The sequence below is a fragment of the Mesocricetus auratus genome, unplaced genomic scaffold (assembly GCF_017639785.1).
Source record: "Mesocricetus auratus isolate SY011 unplaced genomic scaffold, BCM_Maur_2.0 Super-Scaffold_2245, whole genome shotgun sequence".
In the NCBI taxonomy this organism is placed as follows: Eukaryota; Metazoa; Chordata; class Mammalia; order Rodentia; family Cricetidae; genus Mesocricetus; species Mesocricetus auratus.
The window spans coordinates 21,315,300-21,340,809 of record NW_024429180.1 but is presented as its reverse complement, the minus strand read 5'-3'; the positions used below and the strand labels follow the sequence as shown (position 1 = coordinate 21,340,809).

The following is a 25,510-nucleotide window of genomic DNA, read 5'->3' as shown; positions in this document are numbered from 1 at the left end:
ACACAGGGCAAGGGGAGCATCTGGAAGTTTATCCTGTAATCTGACTCTTGCTTCAGAGCCAGTGACCTGAAGTCAGTGTCTCTTTAGAAAGTCTACATGTGAAACTCAAGAACACTCACTGTGCAAACCATTTCTATTTGTAAAAGAGAGTGTTTCCATACATGGTACTAGAATTTTCTTTAACTTGAGACCCCACCTGTATTCCATTAAGTGGGCTTAAGTTGCATCTAGTTATTTTTAGATATCATAAAACATTTTTTTATCCTTGTAAGAAACATCCTAAAGGTTCTTCCTTAAGAATCATAATTCATAACTCATCAAATGATTTGCATGCTCAGTATTTGCCAAAACCGTATGTTCGTTTCCTCTTTAGTGTTTAATAAAATAGTATTTCCCTCTAGTGACTCAGATTTTTTGAGGGTGAGTGTGTGCTCTCCAGAGTGCTGTTTTTTTTTTTCTTGTGGCTGTTTCCGTGTTTGCACACGTACAAGAAAGCTGAGGTGTGAGGAGGGAGGCTAATTTCATTGTGTATATGCTGCTACTAAGGAGTATCTCTGGACAAATTTGCCAATGTGGGAGGAGTTGGTTAAGCCACCAGAAGGTATCTGTCTCTGTTGTTTCCTTCCTCTGTCCCTGACTTCACTGACAATAATCTGTTTTATTATTCATTCCAGAAACTGAGTAGAAAATGCTCTTGAAATTACTGACACTATATTACAGAAGTGATAAGTCATGTCACCTGGTAAACAGAGTGACCTTGCCAGAGTCACCGGTGACTCAGTGGGTGGGCCAGGAGTTTATGACCCTTCTCTCTGAAAAGGACAACTGTGCTCAGGCAGCCTGAGAGAGTACATGTTACTCCTTCTCATATTAACTCCTAAGTTATGTAATTGGAAGGTTGTAGTCTGTGAAAAACATTCTAAAAAAATACCACTGCCAGATAGTGAATAACCATAAATGATTTTTAGGTGTACTATGTCAGAATTATGTGATTAAGTAATGCCTCACTTTATTCCTCCATGCATTGCCGAAGAACCAGAAATACTGGAAGTATGGAAGCATTCAGTCAAAAGGGGAAAACTTGAGGGATTAACTTATAGTTGCCAGTTGTTATTAATCTGCTTAATTATTTTCCGGATCCCCAGTTGGTGACTGAGGGAAAACCAGTGTGGACAGAGAAGGGGGAAGGGCTTTTTAAACTACTTGCAATGTACAGTTTGGAGTCACTTCTGAGGAGAGTATTGTAAAGCAGAGGGGCTGGGCTGCTGGATTACATAGCTCTATAGGAAAGTCTGTGCTTAGCCCATGTGAGGCCCTGAGTTCATACTCAGCCGTGGGTCCTCAAAGCCCAGGGGATGGCTGTATTATCTGTGATCAAGTTGTCGAAAGATCCCTGTGTGAACAAACTACAAAAACAAAGCAGCAGCTTTTGTCTGCGAGGCTAAATCTTCATAAGCCAGTGATTTGTCATTTTGGATCCTGCTGAACGGCATTCTGGAGGCTATTAAATGGAGACTTTTTTTTTGTCTTTTTCTTTTTATTCATAGCATACTCAAGTGTATATAGAAATCTCTGGAATGAGGAAGGAGTGACATTCCTTAGGACACCCTCCCCCACACCATACCAGTGCCCTTTGCAAAGGAGGGACCAGTGAATTAGATGATTTTATTTCCTCTTCTGGTTTTGCTTTCCTGTTGGGCCTTATTATAGAAGGAAGAATTGCTTGTTTGGGGGGAGGAATTGTTAGACAGAAAAAAAAAACACTTTTCTATTTCAAGATACTGCTTTGAGGCAGTGATTAATGATGAATTACTCACGTTCACATTGATGGAAAAACACTGTGGTATTAAGTTACTACATGGCCTGACCACTGTGTCAATGAAGAAAAACAACAAATCCATACCCATGGAGATTTAGAAGCAGAACTGTACTTAGTGCAGGGTGTCAAAGATGAGTTTCTTGTGCTCTGGTGTGTAGAGACATAGACATCTTTGCAATATGTGTCATATTAGCTGAAATACACTTAGTATCAGATTTCAGGGTAATTTGGAGGAGTTCTGCTACATTTAATTTTCCCCCAGTCATTCTGCTCTGGTAAGAAAGCAATCAGTGGTGGGCATGAATGAGTGACCGGTAAGAAATAGTTATTTGGATGAGTTCCTTGGCAACCTTTACATGTCAAACAATGTGGGTGGAAGGCTATCTTTCAAAACAAAGACCCAGATGAGAAAACAAGAAAATCCCATTGAGTATTATTATAGGGAAAAGTATTCTTAGGGCCAAGTGAAGGTAATTCTGATGATGGTGTCTTACTGTGTGTGGAAACGGACCAGACTGTGTCTTTCTTTAATGCATGGGAAACCGTTTCTAAAGTCATGGGCTTTGGATATAGAAGTCTCTGATCCAGGGATCCTTCCATCCTTCTGTGCAGAGAAGTTCATTGTTTTGTGTTGTCTTCTGATGGGCCGCTGGCTCAGAACAACAAATCTGGGACCAGAACTCTGCGACCCAGAATTTTGGAGACTATTTCAAAGAGCACTAAAATCACATTGACATGTTTGTAATTGCATGTGTTGTTTATTTACTTTCAGTTTGATTAATAAGCTCAACCCTGGCATCATAAGGAAGATCAATAGACTGTCTACACCAATAGCAGGCTTGGTAAGTGATAAATTACCTTCAAAACTAGTTTTCTTCTTTGGTTTCATTTTATTTTTAAACACCAAGTAGCAATTGTATGTATTTTTGTGTGCCCTGCTAAGTCACTCTGGTATTTTCATATAGTGTAATATGTTGTACATTTCAAAACACTTAGAAGGGAGGACTTTGAATGTTCTGACTTTAAAACTTTATTTCTGTCTTTGAAATATAAGTGGTCATAGTAGGTTCTGTCACTTAAAAGAGAGACAACCCCCTCCTTTTTAAGAGTCTTTCAACACTTCCTTTCTGTCCAGAGGCTTAAAAAAAAAACTTGTTTGATTTTGTTTTGATTATGCTTCAAAGAGTGGTTGTATCTCCTTTCTGGCTGGCTGTCTTCCACACATGGCATGTGAGATGTTCCTGTTTGTCCCACAGGTCTGCCATGCATGAGCTGTTTTCTCGTAGACTACAGCAGCTCCCCAGAGTATCAGGTGTTCCCTGGCTGGGGTGTGTGTGTGTGTGTGTGTGTGTGTGTGTGTGTGTGTGTGTGTGCATGCTGCTTCAGGCTCCTGAGTTATGCTCACTTAGCACACAGATCATAAGTATATCTGCAGAATAATCAAGGCCTACTAGCCCATTTATGATGTGTCGTGTTTCCGGTTCATGTATCTCTGCCTTCTGTGTCAGGGTCCCATGGTTTGTAAAGAAACACCAGTGATTCTCAGATGCCTTCTACTTTTATTACTACTAGTGATTTTTTTGTGGTGCTGGAAATACAACCTTAGGGCTCTATGTCTTCTAGGCAAACACTGTCCCTGAGCTACATTTACAGCCCTCCTGTCTTTAAGGGCCTGGTGTGTGTGTGTGTGGGAGAGGGGCGGGGAGGAGGGGAGGGAGAGGGAGCTGGGATTGACATGTGAAGCAAGTTTGTTTCTAATTTAAATAAAAAATGAAAAAAAAATCTTAAGCCCAAGGGAAAAAAAATACTACACGCTCTCATCTTGTCATTTAGATTTTTAAGACACCGTGGACAGCATGAATCCATCCCTTTGGAAAAAAATGAATGATTAGATAAAATTGAATTAAAATAATTTTCCAGAAGATTTAATAAGCCTTATCAATCAATGCTGGTGGGATGGGAGAGATGGCTCAGCAGTTAAGGGCATCGGGTCCCTTAAGGGCTAAGGGTCCTCAGTTCAGCTCCCAGTGGCTCACAATCACCTGTAACTCCAGCTCCAAGGGACCTGACACCCTCATCTGAACTTAGAGGGTGCTTGTACTCATGTACGCATACCCCATCACATAATTAAATTACAGTTCATAAAAATAATTATTTAAATTAAAAAATCCATACTGGTGACAGAAGTCAGTTAGAAAGATCTCAGAAAGCACTGCATGATCATTTTCCATGGGTTACTCAATGGTCTTCTAAGAATCTGTTTAAAAGACTTCTTTCTGGATGACTTTCATTAGTCACAGCTGTGGCTAATGGCCTGGGTAACTACTGATAGCCATGCCAACAGCTCCTGGGTTTGTGGGAGGCATCATCAAAACTTCACAGGGCTGAGTTTGGCCAAAGATTTATTCCTGGAAAATACCTATCTGGGAGAGAAGGAATGAGGTGTTGAGGTTTCTTTGAAATTTAGAATGCATACAAAGTTCTCAGAGCCACTGGCTGAAATACTGACTCCTTTTAATCCAGTTGCCTCTAGACCTGTCATGAATAGGTAGCTGACCTGCAATTCGTACTGGTCTTAAATTTGAGTAGATAAAAAGTCTATTACATAGTGTGTGCACGTGTACACACACACACACACAGACACACACACACACACACTGTTCAAACTGTTCCATATTCTTCTACTTATTCAAAGAATAACATTAAAGGAATGTGTCCCTAAAGTCTTTCTAGTAGGAAACATTCAGTTTAATAAAATAAACAAGCTTTATATGAAAATGACTTACAAAACAACCTCTGTTTGAATTGTATTGAGTTACACTATCTTTTCCAGTGGCCTGAATTATTCTTAGATATTTTAATTTTTTTGATTTTGAACTTTCATTTCTTGGATCAATTACTTGCATTTTAAATGAAATTAGCCTTTGATCTCAAACACACCCCAAGAATCTGGAATGCTTGAATTGTGGTGTTTGTTGCTGTTGGCTACTGTTGGGTTTATTCAACTTTATGATTGTCTGATTAGATGCAAGCACAAATGTATTTTATTTTTAAGCCCCAAACCCTCTCCAAGTATTTCTATTTCAAGCATCAGAAATTCTCTCCAGTTTGGATTTTATCTTTAGAAGCTAAAATGAAATGCGTTTCCGGTATATTAAATAGAATGCTTTTCCAAGCACAGTGCAGTGAGCATTTCCATGGGGTATGAGTGTGTTCGAGTGACTTTAGCTCTAGAGTGGGCTAAGCCCAATTGGTTTGAGGTGCGCATCACACCTCATCTGATTTCTGACACTTGTTACAGTGGTTGTAACCAAATGTGGCACTGAGAGCTCCAGCATCCACCTGGAAAGGAGTTGGCATGAGGTTTAAGGGACAAGGAAGAGTTTGACATGCAAATCTTCAATGCATGTGTGCTCTTTAACAAATAATTGAAGGCCTGTTGGGTTTAGGATTTTTCTCATATGGAGAATTGTAGAAGGACAAAAGGAGTGTGAACTTTGACTTCAATTTCAGGGAAGGAGAATCACATAAATCAATTAGCAAACAATGAAGGAGGTACCACAAAGTTGAATGTGTTAAAGAACACATTAGACTGATATCCCAAAAAGATTGAGTTCTAATAGTTTCCTACGGAGTAGGGAAGAAACCTGGGTTTTTGACATTTGTGCAAGAATACTGAGTAATCTAGGCCAGACTTTTCTTTTTTTCTTTTTAAATTTAAATTAAAAACAATGTTATTTTATAGACGAATCCCAGTTCCCACTCCCTCCTGTCCTCCCACCCACCCCATCTCCCCACTGACCAGACTCTTCATAGTATTAACATTTATGTTCACTGAACCCAACAGTGACTGATGCATAAGGAGACAGAAGAGTTTGTTAAGCAAGGAATGAGCCATGTTTCCATTGCAGAATTGAGTAGCTTCTAGAATTTGGTGAACTAGGCCTATAGGTTGAAGGGGAGACGCCCCCCTTCCCCAAAGACTTATTGAAGTCCCCGTATGTCATAATGTAACCTTATTTAGGTATATGATTTTTACAGATGTGGTTGGTTCAGATCATCCTGGATAAAAAGGATCCCTAATCTAGAATGAGTAGTGTCTCTAAAAAGTGATGGCTGTGAGAAAGACATGCCCAGAAATAGAGGGGGATGAGGCTGAGGTGATGTAGCCACAGTCCACAGAACAAAGACCACTAATGAATTTCCCAGCAAGAGTCCGTGAAAATTCCCATAGATGTCATAGGAAGCATTTCTTTACCAACACACACTGATCTTGGACTCCTGCCTCCAAACTGTGAGACAATAACTATATACGTCTCTTTTGGTTTAAGCATGAGGTGTTCTCATTTTGTTGTGGTAGCCCTAGGGAACTCATGTGCATAAGTGAATGCTTTTAGTTAATAACTGCTTTTTATCACCACTGTACTTTGAAATAAATGTAGGTTTACAGAAGGTACACAGAGGCCCTGTGTATTATCCTCCTGATTCCCCTCAGTGAGCCTCCTCACAATGTCTGGACCAGGAAACTGATGTTACACTCCAAAAGCCTTCATCAAATTTTGTCTCGTGTGTGTGTGTGTGTGTGTGTGTGTGTGTGTGTGTGTGTGTCAGAGACAGAGAGGGACGAGGAGGGAGATGGACACACAGAGACAGACAGACACACACAGAGAAGGACAGAGAGAGACACACATACACACACAGACACACACACATACACACACAGACACACACAGACACACACACAGAGACACAGAGACACACACACAGAGACACACACAGACTCACACAGACACACACACACACGCACAGACACACACACACACACACACACACACACACAGAGGTTGTCGTCAGGTGTCTCCTTCAGTAGCTCTTCACTTGCATTTCACCAGTTTTCCATACAATGCCTTTCTGAGTAGTGAAGCCTAGAAAGAGTCTTTCAGGGCAAGTCAGGTGAAGACAGTTTATTTTATGCTATATCAGATGCCTCTTGTGGCAAGTCAGTGTACAGCCACAACCATGCCAGCTGTTCCCAACAGCAATCCATCCTCGACATCACTTATCTGAGGTTCAAAACAGCATTCTGAATGGACTAGGCCTTTTTTTCTCTTTCTGGTTATCAGCATGCCTGATCCTTGGAGAAGGTAGTTGTTTGGGTAAATGGCCTTGCCCATGAGCATTGGTTTCCTGGGGATCATTCAGCAGAGGTTTGGAGGTTGAAGTGGGTGGGTGCTTGTGTACCAGTAGATACATCGGAGATGTCAAATGCTTAAAAGAACTTCAGCATGGAAATGTGAGCTGAGTAGTTAGGGTGTTTCATGTGCTTTCTTCTGCGACTCCTATATATTTTTAGCTGTAGTTTTTTTTTTAAACTGAAGGGACCTGTGTATTCCATGTTCTAAAACTAAATGCAATGGACTGAGAAAATCAGGAAGTATGTTCTGAGAGAGACGATTAAGTGGTAAGAGAGATTTCTATTACATGATTTTCTTGAAACATTCATGTAATTGTTTTCTCTAGATGATCAGAGAATGGGTTCTCTTGCATGCTCAAGTGATAGGATTTCCCCGTCTCTCTGTCTGTCTGTCTGTCTGTCTGTCTGTCTGTCTCTCTCTCTCTCACTATCTCTGTTCATTCCATGGTGTGAGTGTGGACTTCAGAGGACAATTTGTACTCATTGGTTCCTTCCTACCACGTAGGTCTCCGGGACCACACTCGGGTCACCAGGCTTGAGGACAAATACCATTACTTAGCAAACCATGTCAGTGGCCCTTACTTGATCCTCTTATTTCATAAACGATTACATTCTTCCCATTTCTCTGCTTTCTATGCATCACAGAACTGCGTTAAAAAGAAAAACACTAACTGACCCAGGACTTAGTTTACATCTTCCAAAAAATTATCTGGCGTTAAGTATAGGTATGTTCAACATGCTGAAACTCAAAACTAACAATGTGGGAATAAAAAAAAATGTCCACAACAAAGTAAAACCCCAAGGAACAGGCCAGATACCCTGCTGATGAAAAGAGCTGTTGAAGCAGAATAATGTTTACCATCGGATACGCTAGCCTTCGTGAAATACAATATGAGTAAAAACAGCAAGCAGGTTGGTAACCACAAACCCTTCAGCCATCTTGGCCTCCTGACAGTGGATGTGTGTGTTTAAGTAAATCTAGACTTCTTACCCACAGCACTGTTGACACCAGGGGCAGATAATTCTGTACTGAGAGGTCTGCCCTGGACATTGTAGACTATAGTGACATTGTCGGCCTCTGAGACTCATCAAAGGGCAACAACACTTCCTTTTCCATCTTTTGTGACTACTAAGCATGCCTTCTGACATTGCCAGTGTCCCCCGTGGGATAAAACCATCCCCGACTGAGAGCTGCTGAGCTGAAGAATCAAGGCCATGTGCACCGAGCCCTTCTACAAGGATCATTTGACTGGATGCCTGTAGAAGTCATCTCCTCACATCTTCATTTCAATTGTCATTTTTCCCTTGAAAAGCAGTGGTGGTTCAGAAAATGTGGTTGGACTTGGTTACTTGAATATCAGTGGGCTCTATGGAAAAATTATTGGTGTGTACAAATTTATATGGAAATAGGGGCTGGATTGAACATGTTTGTTGTAAAGAATTACTTTTGTCCTCTTGCCTAGCATGGGGTCATATCTGTAATCCCAGTACTTGTGAAGTTGAGGCAGGAGGATTGTGAGTTCAGTCAGGACCTGTCTCCGCTCCACAGTGAATATGAGGCCAGCCTCCGCTATCTAGCTCAATGGTATCTCAAGAAAAAATAAGTAAGCTGTTAGGGGTAGAATGTGCATGGTGGGACTTAGAAGCTGAGGAGGCAGGTTCCTCATTGGAATGCAGGAAACCCTGGGAATGGGGCAAACATCCCAGCTGCCTTATACTACTGGACATGTTAGTTTCTCTTCATGATGGCCAGTCCAGAACGGAATCAGGCCTGAGTCATTGTTGGCTGCTATTTTCCAGGTGGGAAATGAATCGTAGTTAATGTGTGCTTGTGTGACATTGTCAACTTCCACCGTCACTCTCCTGCACACTGGATGTCAGCAGGATGATGAGACTGAGTGGAGTCTTCTTCTGCGTCAGCCTGCTCCTTCCCAGAAGCTGTGGAAACTTGACCTGGGAACTCGCTGTCAGGTTGACATAACACCACCTTGCTATTGTGAAACGCTGTAAGCCATTCGTGGACTGACTCTATGTACCACAGCTCTACCCCCTTTTTTTGCTTTTAGGGAAAGTGAAAATCTGTAGGCAATAGAGCTTTTGTTCTGTTTCCACAAGTAAATCCAAAGTGGGAGATCTCAAGGGAATATTCGTTAGGGGGAAAAGCACCTGGTTTTGTTTCGTCTTTTGTAGAATGGAATAATTTAAGAAGTACAAATATAATGAACCAAAGGAAACAATGCTCCTGGCCATGGCCCACTTATTCAGGCAACTACATTCTTGAGGAACTCATTATCCAGCTCACCACTGACCTGTGTGGGCTACCCAGGAATCATCTCTCTAGTATGATTAACAGATGCATTTATGGACACATTCCTGTGTTTAAGAATAGAAAATACTAGAGCTAGAGGTATAACTTACTGTCTCCTAGTATATCTAAGGCCCTCAGTCCCATGTGTTCCTCAGCAAACCCAACAAACGGTCAAAACAAAACTGACCAAGCAATCAGAACTGAAAATATATAGGAGCCTAAGAGGCCCAGACATGCAGATAAAATAGCTAAGTAGACTGTGTGACTTGGTCTTCTTGAGAGATTTCTAACGGTAAGGGTGGTATTGTCTCTGACTCTGTTACTTGCTTTGGGGACCTCTTCCTCCTCCTGGATTGCCTCATCCAGTCTTAATGGAAGAGGAGGTGCCTAGTTTCACTGCAACTTGATGTAGCCATGGGAGGTTTATATCCATGGTAGGCTTGTCTGCCCATATCTGAAGAGAAACAAAGGAGGGATGCATGGGTGGGGGAAATGGGGAAGGAACTGGGAGGAGAGGAAGGAGTGGAAACTTTGGTTGGAATATAAACAAAACAAAATTAAGAAAAAAATTAGCTATGTAGGTTAGAGGGGCCTGCCTCTCTTCTGGCAAATTTTTGTCAATTTTGTAGATGACTCGTTTGAGGAGTTCTTCTACCTCAGAACACCTGGAAGGCTTCCACCTAGTGAGTTCTTTGGCTGAGCAGTCAAACAGGCAAGAGCGCACAAATCAATCAGACTAGCTAATTCTGACAGCTGTGTTCCCCATCTTCGAGGGATGGAAATCAATCTGTATAAGCTTGAGAAGGCATGGAGACAGCAAGCCCCTCCCATGAAGGGCTGTCTACTCAAGCTTACCTCCCTTTCATTGTTGGCATTTTCATTTCACCTCATCTGATGATTAGTGATGGTCCTATGCTTCCACAAGTTTTCATGTTTTTTAAATTTTATTTCCCTCAAATCATTACCTTGGATCAGTTTTATACCTACCACATCAGACCTTGATATTCCATGAGTTAAAAGATGAATCTGTCTCCCCGCCTTTCAAATACAGACAGTGAGTATTAGAAGATATTAATAAACTTGATTAAATAGATTATTATTTTGTTTTTTTTTTGAGACAGAATTTCTCTGTATGGCTCTGGCTGTCCTGGAACATATTCTGTAGACCAGACTGGCCTTGAACTCAGATCTACCTGCTTCTCGGTCTCCCGAGTGCTGGGATTAAAGGCTTGCACCATCACTGCCTGGCAAATTGTTTCATTATTAAACTACATTGAAGCAATGTTCCCCTAAGGAACCACAAATCACATGTACAAGTTTTATAACTTAGGCTCAAATGTTAAAACGGCTCTATTGTCAGTTTCATTCAAGAAAAGATTTTTATTTTGTTTTGAAACAGTCTTATGATGTAGCCCAGGCTAGCCTCAAATGCCAGGTCCTCTAGTCTTAGCCACTATGAAGAGATTCATTGTCTCTTCATAAACCAAGCACCACTAACAGAAGCACTGAGTTCTCTGTCTTCTATGTAAAGAATACACAGTATTGTAATATTAATACTATTGCTTGCTTGTATAAGAAGTTAATGAGTCAAAGTTAAGCATCTACTGAAAATAAGATCACATTAAGAATCAGAAATGTTTTCCATGGTTTTATGTTTGTTTATTTTGGTGATGTGTGTTACCACGGGGTTTCCGTGGCTCAACATCTATGTTATGAAATAGTCCCAGGGCTATCCAGCATCAGATCTGTTGATTAGACAAGGTTACATTTGTTGACCATCTTGTTGGTGAGAAATGTTATCTGTAAATGCCGGAGTTTCTAAGCACCTGCACGTAAGTGGCATATGAAGAAGGCAGTGGTGGCTGTGCTATTTACAAAGCACCCTCAAGAGACTTCAAACCTTATCTCCTCTCTTCTCACTTCAAAAAAAAGTGTCATCAAGACTGGGAGGTTTAAACTTACCAACCTTGAGTTTTATTTTCATGTGCGTGTGGGAACATATGCTGTGGCATGTGTGTAGAGGTCAAGAGACATCTGTGGAGTTGGTTGGCTCCTTCCATCTTTATGTGGGCTCTGGGGATTGAACTCAGGTTGCCAGGCTTGCAGGGCTGGCACCTTTACCCTCTGAGTCATCTCACTGGCCCCTCGAGTTGTTGCTGATACCCAGTTGATGATGTAGTGCAGTAAAGCAGGAAACTCCTGATTCATTTGAGTCACAACCTCTTAATCATGGCGCTGGCACAAGCTCAGCAGTGCTTTCCTGGAGCTCCCGAACATGCTTGTTTTTAAGTCTGAGATCAACGTTTTATATGCCAGGTTTCTGCCTTGAGGGCAACTTCTTTTTTCTTTTATAACATTAATGAATTAGAATTGCTGAGGCAACACTATAACTTTCAGAGTTAAAATAATTAATCCAAAAAAATTGATTCAGTATTTGAGTAGGATTATCTCATCGTTTCATTCCAATAAACTTGGAACAGCCCCTTTTAAGGTCATTTTTTTGTTGTTATGTAGAAACTGCCAATGGAGGAGCAAACGAGGTTGATAAGAAATAGAATGGAAGGTTTGAAACTGGTGTGAGGGACCAGTCCCTTGATAAGTCTCAGGAAGGCCCTCCTTTATTGAAGGTCTACCGTGAGGTCGGGCCACTTTCTCACACTTGGGACAAGGCTACAAAGAAGGTAGAGAAAGTTCCTCTCTCTTGGAGCTGCCGTTCCCTGCAGTGAGGTGAGAGCATGACTGGGGGTCCTGAACATGAATAATGTTTTGATAGGTGCCAATAAGTCCAGTGGAGAAAATATAATAGTCTTCATTGACATATGGGAAAGTAATGTAAGTGGAAAAGCAAAGATTCTGATGAGGGGCCTGGGTGGGAGTGGCTGTGAGGAGTGAGCTTTGGAAGGTTTCCCAGACCTAAGGAAGACAGGTCTGACTGGGGTGAGGAGTGGGGGGTAATCCAGATTGGAGGAAGCCTCATGGGTTCTGGCATACAAAACACAGTTAGGAGCCTAGGGGATACTCAGAGAATATAATTAGTGGTTGTGGGCAGACATAGTCTGTATAAACAAGAAAATGGGCGGATTACATGGGCACATGTTTTATCTGACTAAAACTGCTAAAGCAAGTTCAGGGTTGCAGCTTGAAGAGCAGACTGCTTCTGTAATAGTTGATGGTTCATTTTCTGTATCAGCTTGACTGTGATGTGGATGCCCAGGTATTGGGTCAGCTGTGGTGCAGGGCATTATTAGTGAATGCCTGCTCAGATGATATCATTGTTTGCATAAGTAGAGTAAGGAAATCAGATGGGGTGAGCTGTTGTTGGAGGTTCTTTTTGTCCCACCGGGTCCCTCTGCCCTTAAGCCCCAAATAAACACACAGATGCTATATTAACCACAAAACTATCGGCTGATGACGAGGGCTTCTTATTGGTTAGCTCTGTTTTATTAATCTATGTAGTTCTACATGGTCTTATCTTACTGGAGAATGTCTGGCACATCTATCCTCCTGGTCTCTACACGGTGACTCTTTCTGGCGCATCTCTGTCTACCTCTCCCAGAATTCTCCTTATCTCCTAGCCCCACCAATCTTCCTGCTTCTGTCAGCCAAACAATTTTTTCATCAACCAATAAGAGAAACATATATACAGAAGGACATCTCCCATCAGTGGGCCTTATCCATCAGTCAGCAGAAGGCCTGTCCTGTAGAAGGTTGAGCTTCCTAGGGAGAGGGAGCTCTTCAGCCTGCCAGAGCAGTCGTATGGGTTTACTTTGACTTGAACTCTGAAGGACCAGTTGTTCTTGACCGTTCAGCCTGATGGCTCAAGGACTGCTGCTTACATCTTTCCAACTTTCCTGTTCTTCAGGTCTTCAGGCTTTGGAATGGCACCATGCTGTCTACTCTTCTGGATCTCCAGCTTGGGACATTTCAGGCTCCATAATTTCTCATAATAAGCCCCCGTTTTAACATTTAACTTTATTACTACTATATGTATTATTTTGTGTGTGTGTGTGTGTGTGTGTGTGTGTGTGCGCGCTCACTCCAAGCCACATTTGTGAAAGCCCTTGGGCAACTTTCAGGAGATGGATCTTTTCTTTAGGGTGCCCTGTGGGGATTGCACTCAGGTTGTCAGGGTTAGGTTGGCAGCAAACACCTTACTTGGCTGACTCAAGAAGCCCCTTTTTTATGTCTACCATGTTATTTTTCTCTGGAGAGTCTGGCCGATGCAGTCTTCCAAGCAAGAAAAGATGATGTCCTTGGGGACAAATTAAAAAAAAATGGTGTCCTAAGGGACAAATGGGAACCTTTCCATATGTCTTGAGGGGAGAGGATTTAGGGGATCCTTGTACTAAACGAGTATTGCAGACTTTTGTACTTGGTTATTGAGATGGTAAATATGAAGCAGAAATAGAGGTCGTTTGCACACCCCTGTACATCAGAACTTGAGATAGAGACAGGAGGACAATCCTCAGCTAAGCAGCAAGTTTGAGGCCATCGTGGATTTCATGAGACCCTGTCTCAAAGCAAAAACTAAATAAATAAACATGGGTCATAGGAGTGTTGGTGGAAGGCAGGTAGAAAGATTGTGGACTAGCTAATGTCAATCAGTAAAGAAAAGTGAATAAAAATGGAAAAGTAAGCAAAATCAATTCTAGCGATTGTCCCCTGGCAACATTGCAGAAATAAATGATTTAAATGACCAGTTCTTTTTTCTTAAAAAATCAGGAAGTTGCCACCAGCGGCTCACTTGTTCACCAGAAACCCATGGTCCCCTAGGGAGTGCAGGGGACGTGGACCAGGGAAGGGTTCGGGGCTCTATAGCACTGCCTTTTAATTGTTCAGCCAACGTGTAGTTCCCCTGCTATCTTGGAGGTTGACATCTTTGGAGAGACAGCAATGCTTGGCCTGCTTCCCTTTTTGGCAACCCGTACGTGAAGCCCCGCAGGCAAGATGGGAGTCTCTGGCTTCTGTGATCTCCTGCCATTGTCCAGACAATGTGCCATTTATGAATATTTTATGTCTTTACACCACTAATATTTCCTTGTGGTGCACCTGCCGTCATTCAGTTCTGGCAAGGTACATACTCTGAAGGCCTCGGAATAGTCGAAAGGGACAAAAGCAGGCTCTGTGGCAGTTTCTGTAGATGTAAGGTTCGGGTAAAGAAGTCAGAATGTTTGGATTGATGGAAATTTGAAGCAGAATTACTGGTTAATTTACTTTAAAGCTTTATACTTGTCCTACATATATTTTAAGAAGAAAGATGAGACGAAAACACAGGAAACCATTTGTAGATGTCAGAACTCTAAGGTGTAACAAGTGTGCCAGACATCAGGAATTAATGGTTCAGGTTTGGGCTGACAAGGTGACTCAGTGAGTAAAGACTTGCCACTGAGCCTGATGACCTGAGTGAGGTTTCTGGGGCCCAGATGGTAGGAAGTTATCCTCTGACTTCACATGTATACTGCAGTGTACACAGACACACAGACACACACAGACACAGACACACACACACACTCTCTCTCTCTCTCTCTCTCTCTCTCTCGCTCTCTCTCTCTCTCTCTCTCTCTCGCTCTCTCTCTCGCGCTCTCTCTCTCTCACACAATAGGTAAATAAAGAATGCAATTTAGCTGGGCGGTGGTGGCGCACGCCTTTAATCCCAGCACTCGGGAGGCAGAGGCAGGCGGATCTCTGTGAGTTCCAGGCTGGGCTGGACCAGCAGCCTCCAAAACACTACAGAGCAACCCTGTTCTCGTCAAAACAAACAAAAACAAATGCAATTTAAAGATTGGTGTAGGCTGGAGGCTGCATTGTCCTTGTTGCGGCTGGGAATAAATACACCATAGCTTCTTGATGTCATTACACCCCAAATTCTTTGTCTTTTGTTTGTTTGTTTGTTTTGCACTTTAATTCCCTCCCTCTTCCTCCTGAATAACAAGTGTGGATCTAGCTTGTTACAGAAGCTTGCCTTGCTAGGGAAGCACTTCCAGGCACTCCTCATAAGAGCTGTGATTTATGTCACCCTCAGACGCTCTCCTTCATGGATCTGCTTGTGAAGAGAGTCCTCATCTTATTAATGTACTTCCGTGGCTGGGTGTACAACAGAGAGGGACGATGATAAACTCCAGGGCAAGAAACAAAGACACAAACCATGTTCTCTCAGGCCCACCTGTGATAGGTTTCACAGACTATCTTAGTCACTGTTCTATGTTTGTGAAGAGACACCGTGACCAAGACAGTTAGAAAGCATTTAATTGGGGACATGTTTACAGTTTCAGGGGGTTATTTTATGATCATCATGGCAGGAAGAGACATATATTCACTGGACAGATAGAACTCAAACCCTACCATATGTAAGTACCTACAATTCTCTCATCACAGCAGTAACCCTAACTAAGACAGAAGCCACCTTGGATAGTACTTAGAAAAATTAGTATTTTAGTGCTCTATTTTAGGGTTATTATTGCTGTGATGAAATATCGTGACAAAAGCAACTTGGGGAAGAAAGGGTTTGGCTTACACTTCTACATCACTGTTCATGGAAGAAAGTCAGGACAGGAACTCAAACAGGGCAGGAACATGCAGGCAGAAGCTCATGCTGAGGCCACAGAGGGGTGCTGCTTGCTGGCTTGCTCAACCTGCTTTCCAATAGAACCCAGGACCAGCAGCCCAACAATGCCCCCACCCACAATGGGTCAGGACCTCCCACAACAATCACTAAGAAAATTCCCTACAGCCCAATTTTATGGAGGCATTTTCCTAATCAAGATTTCCTCCTCTTCTTCCTCTTAGATGACCATAACTTGTGTCAAGTGGGCACAAAATTAGCCAGCACATGCTCCTCAAGTCCCTGGCCATGAAACTTGAAGATATGGCCATGGGGCCCGGTGGGATTATAGTGTGAGATTCAACTGTCTTCCTTTCTTCTTCTCTCTCTTCTTCCATCTTGTTTTACTGTTTTGTGTAGTGATATTTCTTTGCCTGATTTCCTGATTCTCATTGGGTTTCAGCAACCTTATGTTCTATAGACAGGATATCTCAGGCTGTATATAGACAAGTCTTTGAAAATTAGGCTATAGAAAAAAATATATATATATATGATGAAGTTTATTTTTTGCAATTTGGAGATTCTTTCTATAAAAAATTACTTATGGGGTGAAGAATATATATATATGCATATATATGAGAGATTAAGTTTATTATTTGCAATTTGGAGATTCTACCTATTAAAAGTCATTTATGGGGTGAAGAATATATATATTTGAGATGAAGTTTATTTTTTTTTTTGCAATTTGGAGATTCTACCTATTAAAAGTCACTTATGGCATAAAAGGCTAAGTTGTAATGTGCTTTGCCAGTGATGACTCCCACTCCCTTTGCCCTGTCTAGTACTATGACCCTTATATTTTCATCAGTATTTGTAAGAAATACTGAATGATAATTTAGTTTGTCTGGTTAAAGTACAGTTTAAGTACAAATTAGTAAAATGCTGATCGACAAAAATGATCTAGATGGGCCCAATTCCAGGAATAAATGTTAACTATATTTTAGTTGGAAATAAGGTCATGGGAATCCGGAATGATTTTATTTGGTTTATGAGCTTAGTTTATATTTTAGGACGTTATCTCTGACACTGTCAGATTTATGGTTTAGATTTTTCTTATATCTGCTTAGTTTTCCTCTAAACTTGACCAGCCATATTTTACATATCTTCCAATGAAATATGAATGAAGGTCCCCTGGGGATTGCTAAAGCATCCTTGTTGATGCCAATTAATGGTGTATTTCCAATGCCAACAGAAAAAAAAAAACTAGCCTGTAACAGGTGAGGTTCGGTGACTTCTCTTCATCACCTACTTACCACATGCTGGAGATGCTGCACGTTGTATAATCACAATATGACCCCTGGTCTCCCTAGGTAGCCTACCACCCTTCTTTTATGAGCAAGCATTGTTAATGTCTTTGGCAATAACTGAGCACCCTGAAGATCAGCCTTGAGTTACAGAGGCTTTTTACCCTAGAAGGGAGGACCAGCACATAGGACCTGCCTTAAAGGAGGCTCAGGCGTTGCTGTAGTAGAAATGGTGTTCAAAGGTGGCTTGCATTATAAACCATGGACACTGGGAGCGTTCACCAGACCAAGGAGCGTGAGGATGGGTCTGAGGTTACTAACCTACTGACCTTAAGATTGGGGGTTGACATGGTCCCAATACGCTCACAAGCTCACAAGCCTGTGTGTAGAGCAAGAACGCTTGAAGGAGACACTGATGAACTCATCTAAGGCCACTCGCTTTGAAAATGGAAGGATGGACAAGAGAGTGAGCCAGGGGGTTGGCAGCCATTTGAAGATGGGAAAAATCAAGTTTCTCTTAGAATGCTGGAACCTACCTAGTGGACACCTGGATTTCCTCCCAGTGAGAACTTAGATCAGTGGTTCTCATCCTGTGGGTCATGACCCCTTTAGGGCTCGAATGACCCTTTCACAGGTCACATATCAGATATCATGCATATCAGATACCTACATTATGATTCGTAACAGTAGCAAAATTATGGTCATGAAGTGGCAAAAAGAAATAATTTTATGGTTGGAAGTCACCATGCAATAAGGAACTGATTTAAAGGTTTGAAGCATTAGGGAGGTTGAGAACCCCTGAGCTGGATGGATTTGTGGGCCTGAGATAATAAAGCTGTGTTGTAAGAACCTTAGTGGGGCATTAGGATGCTAACACAGGGGTTAAGTGTGCCCATCTGTGTCACACTGTCGTACTCTACCAGCCGCACTGGATAACGTACGACTTTCGGTAGGACTGGCGACCTTGGATGACGACTTTTCCTCAGTATGAAGTACAGACAGTGAGACTTGTTTTTTTTTTTTTTTCAAGGCGGGGTTTCTCTGTGTTGTTTTGGAGCCTGTCCTGGAACTCGCTCGGTAGACCAGGCTAGTCTGCACAGGGATTCACCTGCCTCTGCCTCCCGAGTGCTGGGATTAAAGGCGTGCACCACCAACACCCGGCTGAGACTTGTATTTTTATGAGAACTTGAGTAGGGTAATATTTGTAAAGTGCTTCAGTGTGCTACCTGGCAAAATGTGAAAGTACGAGGAAAAAGTCACCAGTTGAAGGACCAGTTGAGCTAAAAGAAGAACTGAAAATTGTCACCAACGGGACAAGGGACATTTAAAGAGGTAATGGTGAGCTTGGGAGAGCCTTTGGGTCCTGGATGATGGACTGCTGTTCATTTAGCTAAGACCTATGTTAGGATTGGAGAAGATTCACTGAACGCTAAGTAGGTGGACTTCGAAGCAGTGTTCTGCCATTAGAAGCACTGAGACTTTGGAGTCACTTAAGGGGAGTCAGCCTAGAACAGCAGCAAGTCCCTGGGATGGGAAAGATAGAAAGGGCTGATGATCTGGGCTCATGGGAGACTGGGGTGGAGCCAGGGCAATGTCCTGGGAGAAGGAAGAGCTCCCTCCAGCTGGTTCTCAAGGGTTGCCAAGCAATTGCCCCTCCTTACATTTGCTTCATAAAAGCTCTTTTTTGCATTGTTATGATGTGTTTTTGTTTGTTTGTTTGTTTTGGTTTTTCAAGACAGGGTTTCTCTATATTGCTTTGGAGCCTGTCCTGGCACTCACTCTGTAGACCATGCTGGCCTCAAACTCAGAGATCCACCTTCCTCTGCCTCCCGAGTGCTGGGATTAAAGGTGTGTGCCAGCAGCTCCCGGCCTATGATGTGCTTTTGAAAGTAGCCACACGCTGTACTTTGGAGCACAGAATTCGCTTTGGCATGCATTCAGCTTTTTTTTTTTTTTTTTAAAGAGAAGGTGAGTTAGAATGACTCCACTTTTGATGCACAGTGTGATTTGAATAATGCGCGAAGCTGTCAACTACTTCATGCTGTTACTGGACAAAGCCCGTTACTGTTTCTGTGTAGGCCAGTGTGTCCCAGGTTAATGAAACACGTGGGCCAACTGCTTCTACCAGGGCCCCCTTTCCCCTGGCTTTGTGCTGCCCAGAACCGCCAGCTCTCAGCTCTGCCTCTCACTGTGGTGGTGCCTGCTCCTTCTCTGCTAAGCACTGCTGGCAAAAAGTCCGGCATTGCAGCCGTGGATAATCCCCTGGTCCCTCCGAGTCTCTCGGCGGTTCCTCTCTCCTCCTGTTGGTCTTTATTCCTGTTCTCCTGTGTTACAAGACTTAGCTGCTGCCCTTGGCCTCAGCCCCTTTGCTCTGAACAGTGGCCGAGCTCTTTTCTTTGATAACCAAGAAAACTTCAAAAAAAAACAAACAAACAAACAAAAAACAAAGCATGTTATGGTGAGATACACCTGCGGTCCCAAGATGAGGCCTCATTTTCTGTCTGGGCTATATAGTGAGATCCTGTCTCAAAAAAATCAACAGAAAAAAGATAAGACTGCTGCCTTTCCTCATAAATAAGATGTAAAGTTGGGCCAATGGATATTTACATATGATACCCATAAAATATGGATGCATTTGTTGATAACTATATTTACTATATGTTGGTATCTAAGCAATGTAAGATATAAGGTTGAGAATTATCTACCTTATATTAAGAAGCCAGGATTAGCTGGTAGAAAGCTGAGGCAGGAGAATTGACATGAATTCAAGGGCAGCCTGGGCTGTTTGAGTGAATTTGAAGCAAGTGAGATCCTCTCTTAAAACACCCCCCAAAGCAGCCAGCACTAACTGATCAAATTGTTTCCCAACTTCTTTCTTAAATGGGATCTGCATAGTTAAAATGCAAATTTAAATATATTTTAGTCACCCTGATACTTAGTGGTTGCTTAGAAAGAAATTTGATTGCTTTTATATGCCATGAAAGCTGAATTAAAGTACTTTAGGGGTTGTATAATATAGACTCCAGCATCTCTCTAGGGATTTCAGGGCACAGTTGAGAATACTGAGTTCTACTTGGTAATGCTTTTGTCTCTCTGCCTCTCTGAAGACTTCTGGGGAATATTCCTTTAACATGGGCTGTGTTTGAGAAAGTCTGGAATGAAACCCCAGTTTCCATGTGTCTTTCAAGCTCCTGGGTGTTGCCAGTGACAGTGTTTTGTGACCTTGCTTTGTGGCAAGCTGCTAGGCTGCTGTTTGGCTGCTTTGCTGTGTATCAACTTCATCTGCATGGCTCCTCTGTTTGCATGGGACCAACAGGTGTCTGGAAATCATTGTTCAGAAGACGGATTCAGTTGGATGTCTTTGCTTCAGAGGATGCCTGCCTCTGCATCACTGTGAACATTTTGAGACATCAATGCTGCCTCAAAATAGGGAAGAAATCAGGGCTTCTAAGTTACTGGACCTAAGCTATCTACTCTATATCTTACATATCACGTACTCTTCTGTATTTTAAAGGTTTGTTGGCAGGAGCCTTGTCCCTTTCTGCTACTCCTAAAGCCACAAGAAGAGTCTTGTGTTGATGGGGGAGTAGGATTTCCAGGTGGTATTTTCTGGGAGCGTTGGGTTAAGCTTTGCAGGGCTCCCATCCCTAAGCACAACTTGAATTACTTTCATAATTGCTTGGGACTTTGAGCTTAGTCATCTGTGATGAATCCTTTATTAGCCTTGTCTTTATAAAAACTCTTGTTTCAGACAGACATTTCTTGACCTTATCTACTCAGGAAATAGTAACAGAAAGGGTTCCAAGTGTTTGCATGCAGTGACTAGATGTTTGCATGTCTACTTTTATACTGAGGAACTGTCATGTGGAGAATCCTGGGACGTGGTGTCTTCTGTCGCCCTTAGGGAGTCAGCACAGTTAATTTATCACTGAAGACTTTTTTTATTTATATTTGATCCTTCAAGTAATAATCAAAATGGCTTAGGAGCTGAAACAAGCCTCGGTGGTGAGGTATCAATGAAAATACAGACTTTTGATAATGATTAATTTGATGTGTAATGGAAAATAAATCTGAAACATAGTATTATTCATGTAAGTTAGACTATGCACAACATTTTAAAGTGTGTGTGTGTGTGTACACAAGCATGTATAGGTCAGAGGTCAATCTTGAATGCTCCCCAGGAGCCACTCAACTTTACAATTTATTATCAGTTGTATGTATGCCTGTAAGATGCATGGGTTTGGGTACGCACATGCCATGACATACATGAGGTCGTCAGATGACAACTCTGAAGTCAGTTCTCTCCTACCTCCTTAAGTGGGTTCCTTGGATCAAACTCAGGTCACCAGGCTTGCCTGGCAAATATCCAGTGAACAATCTCACAGGCTCTATCCACCTTGACTTTTGAGACAGGCTTTCTCATTGGCTTCTGTTAACGGAGCGGACAGGACTGGTTAGTCATCAAGGTCTAGGCTTCCCAGAGCTGGGACTACCAGTGTGTGCCACCAAGTCCAGCATGTTTAAGTGGATCCTTAGGATCAGACTCTGGTTCTCCTACTTGTATGGTGAGCATTTTATCAACATTGCTTTTCTCCAGACACACTTTTCAAAAAGAACATTACATTTTTAAACATAGTGGAAAAATAATTTGTTGAAGAGAATCATATAACATGAATTTCAAAGTTAATCATTTAGTGGTATTTATAGTACCATGTAATCACTGAACATTTCAGGACTTCAAGGTAAAACCTCTTCATCATTAAGTAGTCTCTCCCTGTTTCCTTCTTTAGTCCCTGGCAACCATCAGCCTGCATTGTCTCTAAGGGCATAGACATTTTGGATGCTTCCTTTAAATGGTACATGTGACCTTTGAGTATGGGCCTTTTTCACTTAGCATTTTGGTTTGGAAGTTCACCTAACCTGCAAAACATGTTCGTATTTTGTGGCTTTTTAATAGGTGAACAACAATCTTGAAAGCTGACTTTGCAGCTTGTGCATCCGTTGTTTAGTTAATGGACATAGGAACTATTTCTGCGTCTGTGTCTTAGGAATACTTCAGCTGTCGGTGTACACACATGTGCACCCGGCTGAACCTCTCATTGCTTCCTTGTGATATACTCCAAAGGGGAAGACATGAAAATGAGTATGAGATTGGGACGAGGAAGAAAATAATAAAGTCACAAAAGGGGAGTGTCCTTATGTAGATGATGAGAGCTCACTAAAAACTGGTATGGCTAATTTAATTTAGGTCCCTGACATTCATCCCAATGATTTCTGACTCTGGGAAAAGGACAGAAAATGGGCTAAAGTAACCTGAGAATGTATAAACGATTAAATGCTTCTAGAAGTCAACTGGTTTGACAGGCTCAAATGGGGAGACCTTAGCAAAGGCTTGTGTCACCTCTGGCCCAAGGTTTGAATGTTTGTCAGCTTCGTATTGCCTTCACACTCCATGTTCAGCATTTATAGTGAAGACAGAGCCCAGACTATTGAGAGATGTACTTGTGTAGAACTGGACAATAACGGAACAAGGCGGGACACATTTGTATTTGGACTTAACAGAATGTGGGAGCTGTTTCCTGCCCATGTTCCCTCCAGAAAGTGAACATCGTACGTGGTGGGATACGGTGACAGCTTCAGGAGTGGCAGGTGGCTTGACCAGGAGGCTGACTGTCAAGTGAGTGAAAGGGCTTCTGGATTTGAGGAATCTTTGCCAGGTGCTAGTCTCATTGTCATCCATTTACTTATTAGTAAATGACTGTATGGTCACTAAAGGCACTTCATTGTCAAGTTATTTGAGTACTTTGCATTCCTCATGATTACAGCTCATTGTAGTACCCTTTCTCCCTTCTGGAAACTTCCTCTTTTTCCTTGTGTTTCATAATACTTTTTTTTTAGTCTTATTTCTCTGGGTGCTAGATTTTCTTCCTTGACTTTATCTAACTGCCCTTTAAATACTGTATTTGCTTGGGAATCACCCCTTCTCTCTCTCCCTCTTTCCCTTCCTCCCTTCTAAGTACTCTACTACTGAAATACACCTTAGTGTTTGACTTTCTTTCATTTTTCCATTTTCCCTTTGCAGACAGGTATCACTGTGTAGCCCAGGTTGAGCTCAGCTCGTGGTCTTCCTTATTCAGGAAGGCTCATCTACAACATTGAGTTCAACTACTGCCAAAGCATGCCTGACTCCTTAAAGTGTATTTTTGAGCATCTCTTACCTTTCAGAGTTGATTTATTTTTAATGTGTGGAAGTGCGTTGCCTGCACGTGTATTTGTGCACACTGTATGTTCAATGCCCTCAGAAACTCAGAGGCAGGCATGAGTCCCTTGGACCTAGAGTTACAGATGGTTGTGAGCTGTCATGTTGCTTCTGGGAACCAAACCCAGGTTCTCTGAAAGAGCAGCTCAGGGCTCTCAACCCCTGAGCCATCTCTCCAGCTTTCCTTAAATTATGCTTTAAGATCCACTGTTTTTCATGGGCTCTGAAATTGATTTATTGCTAGCTGAATATCCCGAACCAGGGCATCTGAAGTGCAGAATCTCTTTACACTTATGCTACACATTAGTGATATTCTGTACTTCCTATTGTGAAACTACTATGAAAGCCAGCTTTCAGGGTGATTCTCCCCTTCTGCTAAGTCACTCCAGTGTACCGAGGAGTCATACAATTAGCTAGGTGGTCTACAACAGAGTTTTCGTTTGCTTTTGTAGTGAGAGTTCGAGAGTGCTGAAGTCCAGTCCGGATCCTGCTCTCTGTTTATAGGAAAAGCCGGGAGGAGAGGATGGGGAAGAATGGAGCAATGAACATGAAGCTCACAGGCGTCACTGGCATTGACAGCTGTAAATGGTGCTGGAATTGGGAAATAGTTTTCAGGCCCAGGTTAAATTCAGATCATTGGCAGGAAAACAAGGTTGATGATGAAGTCGAGGGTGTGGTTATAAAATCCTCTGGGTTCCTAGAAAGAATATTAACGTAGTGCTTAGAGCTGTCCAGCCCAGCAGTTGGGATTCTAAGGTGCTGCAGGGTATCGTCCCTCAGTCTTTCTAGGAGACTGAGGTAGAGAAGGCTTCCTGAGAAATGGCTCTCTGCAAAGGCAGCCGAGCCTGGTCAGGTTGGAACCGCAGCTGCCTTTCCTTCCAGAGAATGGTATTTGCAGAAGCACTGGCAGTCTGCTCAAGAAGATCTGGAATATTTAGTCGTCCGGGCTCTCCACAGGAAGCTGATTGAGAGAGCTGCTGTTCACACAGGCTACTTTGCAAGGGAAAAGATGGTGCTTAAGGTGACCTGAAGACTCCAGGGGGAGGAACCAGAAACTGTGAAGCCAGTTCCCTGGCTTTGGGTCCTAATGGGAAAACAGCCAGCTTGTCCAGGGACAGGCGTCCCCTGGTCCCCTGAGTGCCTTTCCTTTCTCCACACCTTCACCTGCAGAGTGGAGAAGGCTTGTGTCTCAGTATTTCCCCCTCCTCCCCCTGCTGGTGCTTTTGCCTTCATTTATCCCCATAGCAACGCTGTAAACAAAAAGGAGCTATTTAGATATCATGAGGAGTTATCAGTTTTTGCTTCTGAGGTCTCTCTCACCTTTGGCCATGAAAGTAGTGTAGGTATTACATGTATGTAAAGCAGGCTTTCAGGACAAGAGGAACGGCACTTCCTTTTTATTCACAGGTGGTTGGGTTGAGAGGAGCTGTACTCAATGGCTCTACTTCAGGGTGGGACTTTTTGAAACCTCATGCAAAACCGGAGCCGACTTTGATGATAATTCCACATTTTGATTTCACCTTGATAAGAGATGAGAATTTGGGGTTTATGGTCCAGTGAGATGGCTCAGTGGCTGTACTAGATAGTTTTATATTAACTAGATAAGAAGCTAAAGTTTTCTGAGAGGAGGGAGCACCTCAACTAAGAAAATACCTCCATTAGAGCCAGGTGGTGGCGGCACACACCTCTAATCCCAGCACATGGGAGGCAGAGGCAAGCGGATCTGTGTGAGTTCAAAGCCAGCTGGTCTACAGCAGGTTCCAGGACAGACCCCAAAGCACCACAGAGAAACCGTCTCTAAAAACAAACAAAAAACGAAAGAAACAACAAAAAAGAAAATGCTCCCCTAAGATCAGATTGTAGGCAAGCCTATAGGACGTTTTCTTGGTACCTGATGGTGTTGGTGGTAGTAAGGCAACCCCTCTGTGGGTGGTGCCAGCCCTGGGATTGGTGGTCATGAGTTTAAAAAGAAAGCAGGCTGAGCAAGCCGTGAGGAGCAAGCCAGTAAGCAGCTCCCCTCCAAGGCCTCTGCTTCAATTGCTGCCTGTAGGCTCCCACATTGTTTGATTTCCTATCCTGACTTCC

At 42.5% G+C, this 25,510-nt stretch overlaps 1 protein-coding gene across 3 annotated transcripts in view; it reads left to right on the top strand.

The window, feature by feature from the left end:
- The window catches only part of Lmo7 (LIM domain 7), a 203,882-nt gene that overhangs the window by 80,783 nt on the left and 97,589 nt on the right, over positions 1 to 25,510 (top strand). For all 3 annotated transcript variants that reach the window (XM_040751294.1, XM_040751388.1, XM_040751438.1), the window contains one exon: positions 2,592 to 2,661. In XM_040751294.1, coding sequence (XP_040607228.1) covers positions 2,592 to 2,661 — 70 coding nt within the window. The remainder of the gene's footprint in view (positions 1 to 2,591; positions 2,662 to 25,510) is intronic.